The sequence below is a fragment of the Salvelinus sp. IW2-2015 genome, linkage group LG2 (assembly GCF_002910315.2).
Source record: "Salvelinus sp. IW2-2015 linkage group LG2, ASM291031v2, whole genome shotgun sequence".
In the NCBI taxonomy this organism is placed as follows: domain Eukaryota; kingdom Metazoa; phylum Chordata; class Actinopteri; order Salmoniformes; family Salmonidae; genus Salvelinus; species Salvelinus sp. IW2-2015.
Genome location: NC_036839.1, coordinates 11,445,501 through 11,452,059, shown reverse-complemented (window position 1 = coordinate 11,452,059; position 6,559 = coordinate 11,445,501). Strand labels below are relative to the sequence as shown.

The following is a 6,559-nucleotide window of genomic DNA, read 5'->3' as shown; positions in this document are numbered from 1 at the left end:
TATGAGTTATGAGCCTTTACTGTAGGCCCTATGTGTCAGATGCAAATAGGGAGAGCTGAATTTCCAAGTGAAATTAGGCTTCTGCTGATGAGCTGACAAATCTAATCTCTCCAATGGGGGATCAAAGGCCAGCAGATGGGTGACTACTGCTCTGTCACCGTGTCCACCTGCCCCAGGGCAAACAAGGCCACACAGGTAAGAGAGAACAATGAACCCACCCCACTCAAAGTGGCTGCTGTACACACAAGAAATGAAGCATATAGGCACACACGTGGCCACACACGGAGACAACAGAAAAGGGTATAACTACCCTAAAAACACATTACAGAGGACTCATCCAAGTCTGAAGTCTGATTACTTTCAATTTCCATCAGCAAGTGTATTTAAGTCTACCACAGCTTTGGGGTCAATTCCATTTCAATCCAGTCAATTCAGGAAGTAAACTGAKATTCAGAATGTCCAAGTCTCATTCCCAATCGGCACCCTATCCCTTAGTGCGCTACTTTTGACCAGGTTCTGGTCAAAAGTAGTGCATTATATAGGGCTCTGGTCAAAAGTAGTGCACTATATAGGGCTCTGGTCAAAAGTTGTGCACTTTATAGGGAATAGGGTGGCATTTGGGARGCCGCACAAGAGTTAGGCCAACAACCTCCTAAAGCCCTCACCTAGTGAATTTGTTCATGAAAATACAATACTATTATGCATACTGTATTCACAGACCTCTCTTTCTATTATAACGTCACCTGACCTGACCATATGTCTCTATGATATGTTGCCTCACTTCAAATGTGTCATCGTCATATTTACAGCCTATTATCATCAGTCACTGTAATGAACTGTTATGCCACAAGATGTCACTGCAGACAGGTATTATTGCAGTTGACTTACATGACTAGGTTCCATTTGTATTATTACACTAAGAATCCAGATCATGAAGTAACATTGCAATATCCAAGCGCCTTCTTAAATAAAATATGATACACATTTATAAGCCAACCATCCATATTGATGAGAAGATCCACAGATCCACATTCCACTTTGCATTCATAAGCTCCACAAAGGCACAGAAACAATTTGGACCCATTGACAATTCAACAACTGAAAAACACTGAATACATAGAACAATCTGCATTGTAAATGGACGAGAATTGAGTGCTACTAGGAACATGTCAGAATCTTTTCTCACATTCCTTTCAATTAATATGACGAGAATAGATTTAGCGTGAAAAAAAAACAGGTATTAAGAAGGTTATACATTTAAAATGCTTTCTTTCAACCATATGAAGTATAAACATGATCCAACATTAAAGAATATGAATTATTCCTGAAAAGAAAATCTGTCTGTTTCTCATTTAGTTTCCAATGAGAGATGACAGTGGTGCCATGTTGGGTYCTGTGCAGTGGCATGGGTAGAGGCAACCATACATTGGTGCCCTTGTACCCACCTCTGGGGTTAATCTCCAAGAATGCTGCCATTATACCCAATTTCCAATCAAACTGTCGTGTCAGTGTGTTGCTATTGTGGCCGGTTCATCAGGCAGGCACAGGCTCTGGGTGCAATTTTGATGAGTCAGTGGATCTAAGCTTCCCACAATGGGCCTCTGGAGCCTCCACAATGGTGTGGACTAATGCACGCTTTCAGCCTGCCGCTGCTGAGTATGCAAGGCTTGTGCGYAAGCGGCAGTAAACGAGGGGCTTGGTAGTATAAAAACAGAAGTGGGGGCCTAGGACTCGACATTGTTACACTGGATCTGTTCCACCTCAGTACTCTGTAAGTATTCACACAACCTAGGTAGAACGTGAACATCTTATTCCTGTGCATCGGCGTACCAACCAGTGGGATTGATTACATCCAATATGGGAGATATATATTTGTATCTGATATTTCCCCAGTGCAAACTGAGAGCTCAACTCATTCAACATGGGTTGTCTGGTGCTTCGCACCTTGCTGAGGAATCAATGTTCACTTTCATGTATAGCTAGCTACCAGGGAACCCAGAGTGAAGCTCTCCGTTTTAGCCTAGTTTCCTCATCTCTGGTCTTCCTTGTCCCCCTTTGGTAGAGAGCAACCTCACGGTGGAAATAGCAACCATGAACACTCAGCAGATGGAGCAGATGGGCCAGTTCAAGATCACTGTCTGGGAGGAGGAGAACTTCCAGGGCAAGCGTTGCGAGTTCCTGCTGGAGTGTCAGAACATCATGGAGAGGGGATTCCAAAAGATCCGCTCCATCAAGGTCGAGAATGGACCGTAAGTCTCTCTTTGGATGTCTACACCAGCCTAACACAGAGGACCTGTACTACATTACTGGTAGAGTAGTAATGTAGTATTACTGTATTAGATCCACGGATGTTGTTTGGTCAATCAATGGTTTTGAGGATTTTTAGCTCATAGGTTGTGTTTGAGTAGAAAGGGAGAAATATGGTCATTGTAACATTCCTTTCTAGCCTTAGTTCCTCTCKGAAGCTAATGTATACTTGAATATTCTATTCTACATTGCAGTTGTACTGTACTGTTGTGAGCCTGCCCTCAGTTGATAAGCAAAGCTTGGTATGGCAATGCTACGTTTCGTTATCATTATCATGTCCACTCAACACTTGATAGCCTGATTTGGGCAATCTGTGTGCAATATAGTTTATGTATCATTTTTACATTGTTTGGACCAAATGTTATAGCTGAACGCAATACATGAGATAGTCGCTTTGTGCGCGTTATTAACCTTAAATGTAGCTCGTTGTTTTGTTTCTGCCAGTCAGTCAAAGTAGGCTACTGTTGTAATCTCCATTGAGTCCCAGCTGCCTGCCTTGTGGTCTGTTCAAGCGGCTGACTGGCGATCTGATAATGGTCCAAAGGCGCAGCATGTGGTGTTTGCTTTGGCCCTTTGTCCTGTAATCAACACAGCGCTCTGTGCCATGGGGCGTTGCACTTCTGTTAACTAACCTGACACTCTATTTTCTCTCTTTCTCTCTTTCTCTCTCATTCCCTCTTTCTCCCCTGCCTGTCGTTTAGCTGGGTGGGTTTTGAGTACCCTGAGTTCCAGGGACAGCAGTTCATCCTTGAGAAGGGAGACTACCCCCGTTACGAGGCTTGGAGCGGAAACAGCAGTTACAGAACCGAGCATATGCTTTCCTTCAGACCTATTAAGTGTGCTGTAAGTTCCTCCCACACAAATGAAATTTCAAGGATAAAGAAAAGCACCCATCTGAAGCATATTTAATAAAATGTATGTTTTATTAAAGGTTAATATATTCACATATGATGCGTGTGTTTATATTGTATCATAGTACCARCATACCACAATTCTCAAATCCATCTGTTTTGGATTTTTCCCAAATCTCTGAAATATGATGAGGCCATATGAAAACTAATCAAGGCTCCTGCACCTCTATCAACAGAACCACAGTGACAGCAAGGTGACTCTGTACGAGTGTGAAGACTTCCAGGGGCGCAAGTTCGAGATGTGCGATGACTACCCCTCTCTACAGGCTATGGGCTGGTGCAGCAAGGAGGTTCCCTCAATTAAAGTCAACTCCGGAGCGTAAGTCTTTTCTTATTTCTGTAACCTATATATGCTTTCGTTACAAACACTCTAGGCTCTGATACGTAAACTACATTGACAAAGACATAATCACCCATTACTTTCCAAGACGATTGGTTTTGTACATTTCACAACAGCTTAGGACTGCATCCGGTCACATATCACCTAGATAGCAGCCTCATATATTTTGTGTGATAGAGTCCCATTAGAAAAATGATCAAGTGAATAACATGTGCCCTTCTCTTCACAGCTGGGTGGCCTATCAGTTCCCCGGTTACCGTGGCTACCAGTACATCCTGGAGAGAGACAGACACCAGGGAGAGTACAGACACTACAATGAGTACAGCACCCAGGCTCACACCAACCAGGTCCAGTCTATCCGCAGAATCCAGCACTAAGTCCACCCGACACTATCCTCCAGCGGCCACCATGTACTGACCATGCCATGTATTAAAATAGGCAATAAAGACTTTATTCAAACTACGGAAACAGAGTGCTTGTGGCAATTCCTTGCTTTAAAAAAAAACCGCACTCTTGATCAGGTCATATAGCTAGCTATCTATCTGTTTAAAGGCCCGTGGTAGAGTCTTAAGAACCCATTGCCACAGCCGCTAGCTGTATACTCCAACACAAGTGAATCACATAGGCATTTCATGATATGACAAATACATCAATACATAAACCAGGGTAAATACCACCTTTCTGTTAGGATAGGATGTATATTGTTCTTGTCAGATTGTATCTTATTTCCAATAAATAAAAGCAAGAGATCACTATTGTTTCCACCATTTGTTATTGCAATGTTGTGTTTTGTAGTAGCCTACCATGAAGCCTATACAGAAAAAGAGGGGTTGGGGGCTAAACTGGGGCGTCAAAGGATCACCTTTCTTTTACCGTGACAACAATCAAAAGAGCCATAAAATTGAACCAAATGAAATCGACAATATATGCCACATACATGCCCCTGGYGGCAATGGATCGACCCCCAGTTACGACACTCACTTTCTCTGCTATATCCCTCTCTGCCCTAAAGGTAGGCTATCAATAAAACGTGAAAATACTTTCAAATATGTTTTTAAAAAAGAACAAAGAAATAAACAAAATGTTTCTGTGCTTGTGCCTTGAAATAACATACACTACATGCCCAAAAGTATATAGACACCCCTTCAAATGAGTGGATTCGGGTATTTCAGCCMCACCCATTGCTGACAGGTGTATAAAATCGAGCACACAGCCATACAATCTCCATAGACAAACACAGGCAGTAGAATGGCCCATACTAAAGCGCTCAGTGACTTTCAACGTGGCACCGTCAAAGGATGCCACCTTTCCAACAAGTCAGTTCGTCAAATTTCTGCCCTGCTAGAGCTGCCCCGGCTAACTGTAAGTGCTGTTAWTGTGAAGTGCAAACATGTAGGAGCAACAACGGCTTGTGTGGTAGGCAGATTCCAGYAGACCGCTACCTTCCCCAATGCATAGTGCCAACTGTAAAGTTTGGTGAAGGAGGAATAATGGTCTGGGGCTGTTTTTCATGGTTTGGGCTAGGCCCCTTAGTTCCAGTAAAGGGAAATCATAACGCTATAGCATACAACAACAGTCTAGACGATTCTGTGCTTCCAACTTTGTGGCAACAYTTTGGGGAAGACCCTTTCCTGTTTCAGCATCACAATACCCCTGTGCACACAGCAAGGTCCATACAAAAATGGTTTGCCTAGATCGGTGTGGAAMAACTTGACTGGCCTGCACAGAGCCCTGACCTCAACCCCACCGAACACCTTTGGGATGAATTGGAACGCAGACTGCGAGCCAGGCCTAATTACCCAACATCAGTGCCCGACCTCACTAATGCTCTTGTGGCTGAATGGGAGCAAGTCCCCGCAGCTATTTTCCAACTTCTAGTGGAAAGACTTCCCAGAAGAGTGGAGGCTGTTATAGCAGCAAAGGGGGAACCAACTCCATATTAATGCCCATGATTTTGAAATGAGATGTTCGACGAGCAGAAGTCCACATACTGTTGGCAACGTAGTGTATGTTTCACTCAAAAACCATCGTATGAATGAATGAAGGCAGAAGGCTCTTAATCTGAAATGAAGTAGGCTTCTCTCCAAACCTGGCCCAAGAGGCACTAACATGCAYCCAGACAATGTGAGTTGTCCAAGGTGCTGACCACTGCAGCCATGACAAACTCATTTAAGACCAAATAAACTATTTAAATTGGGGGATAGCCCCACTATGTAGGGTCAGGCTATCGTTGAGACTGCCACGCCTTTGCCAAGTTGTGTATAATATATGCATGTTTTCTTGAACCGGATTACGTTTTAAATCACACTTGCCACATCCTTATTGAATGTTTGTTTGCTGTGTCGTCTGACAGTTCAGGTCCAGTACATTCAATTCCGCGTCAGCCTACACACCCAGAGACTTGCTCATGAACCGCAGACCGGTAAAAGACACAGGCCCACACCCAGTCCAGGATCTTTTAATAAATGTTCAACTATACACACCTTTCCCAAATACACATTTCTATCCCGACTGATTAAAACGGCCGCACAGTGCAGAGGAGCTTGGCAGTCGTTTCGGATGGTGGGGGAATAGGTTAGGCCAGTGTTGCTTGTGTTTCAATCCCGAAAAACTGGTAAGTCCAACGATGAGTAAGAGAAGATATAAATAGTTTTTAGGTAGCCTAGCYCTCTCTTTGCCTGTGAACGAGTTGGTAATTATTTTAAATGCAGGAGGCACTGCACTTGTCTTGGCTTCTCATCATCGATTTACTGTGCGCACATAGGAATGGTCTCATTTTGTAATCAGATGTATACAATTATATATGTATTTCTGTGGGATTGCTTTACAGTCAATAGACTTTATGTAAAGTGTTATTTAAGGGTGGAATCCTAATTTGAGATTCGTGCATAACTACCACCACTGACAATATGATTTATGCGCACAGGTGTCAAATTATGATTCGACCTGAAGTGTTTTAGAGCTTATCGTTTGTTTGAATTGACAAATATTTATTTGAAAC

The 6,559-nt window shown here is 43.1% G+C and overlaps 1 protein-coding gene across 1 annotated transcript; it reads left to right on the top strand.

Moving 5' to 3' along the window:
• Positions 1 to 1,681: 1,681 nt before the first annotated feature.
• Positions 1,682 to 4,026, top strand: LOC111974330 (beta-crystallin A2). The gene is made up of 5 exons (XM_024002062.2): positions 1,682 to 1,771; positions 2,063 to 2,249; positions 3,009 to 3,150; positions 3,395 to 3,537; positions 3,788 to 4,026. Exons 2-5 carry the CDS (start codon positions 2,092 to 2,094, stop codon positions 3,933 to 3,935), a joined length of 591 nt encoding a protein of 196 aa, XP_023857830.1. The 5' UTR covers positions 1,682 to 1,771; positions 2,063 to 2,091; the 3' UTR covers positions 3,936 to 4,026.
• Positions 4,027 to 6,559: the final 2,533 nt, after the last annotated feature.

What these genes read in the sequence shown, in the direction of transcription:
- LOC111974330 (XM_024002062.2), top strand. Translation starts at nt 2,092, where the DNA reads ATGAACACTCAGCAGATGGAGCAGATGGGCCAGTTCAAGATCACTGTC. An exon ending in ATCAAGGTCGAGAATGGACC is followed by an intron (nt 2,250 to 3,008) that starts GTAAGTCTCTCT and finishes CCTGTCGTTTAG; the next exon opens with CTGGGTGGGTTTTGAGTACC. An exon ending in TCAGACCTATTAAGTGTGCT is followed by an intron (nt 3,151 to 3,394) that starts GTAAGTTCCTCC and finishes CTCTATCAACAG; the next exon opens with AACCACAGTGACAGCAAGGT.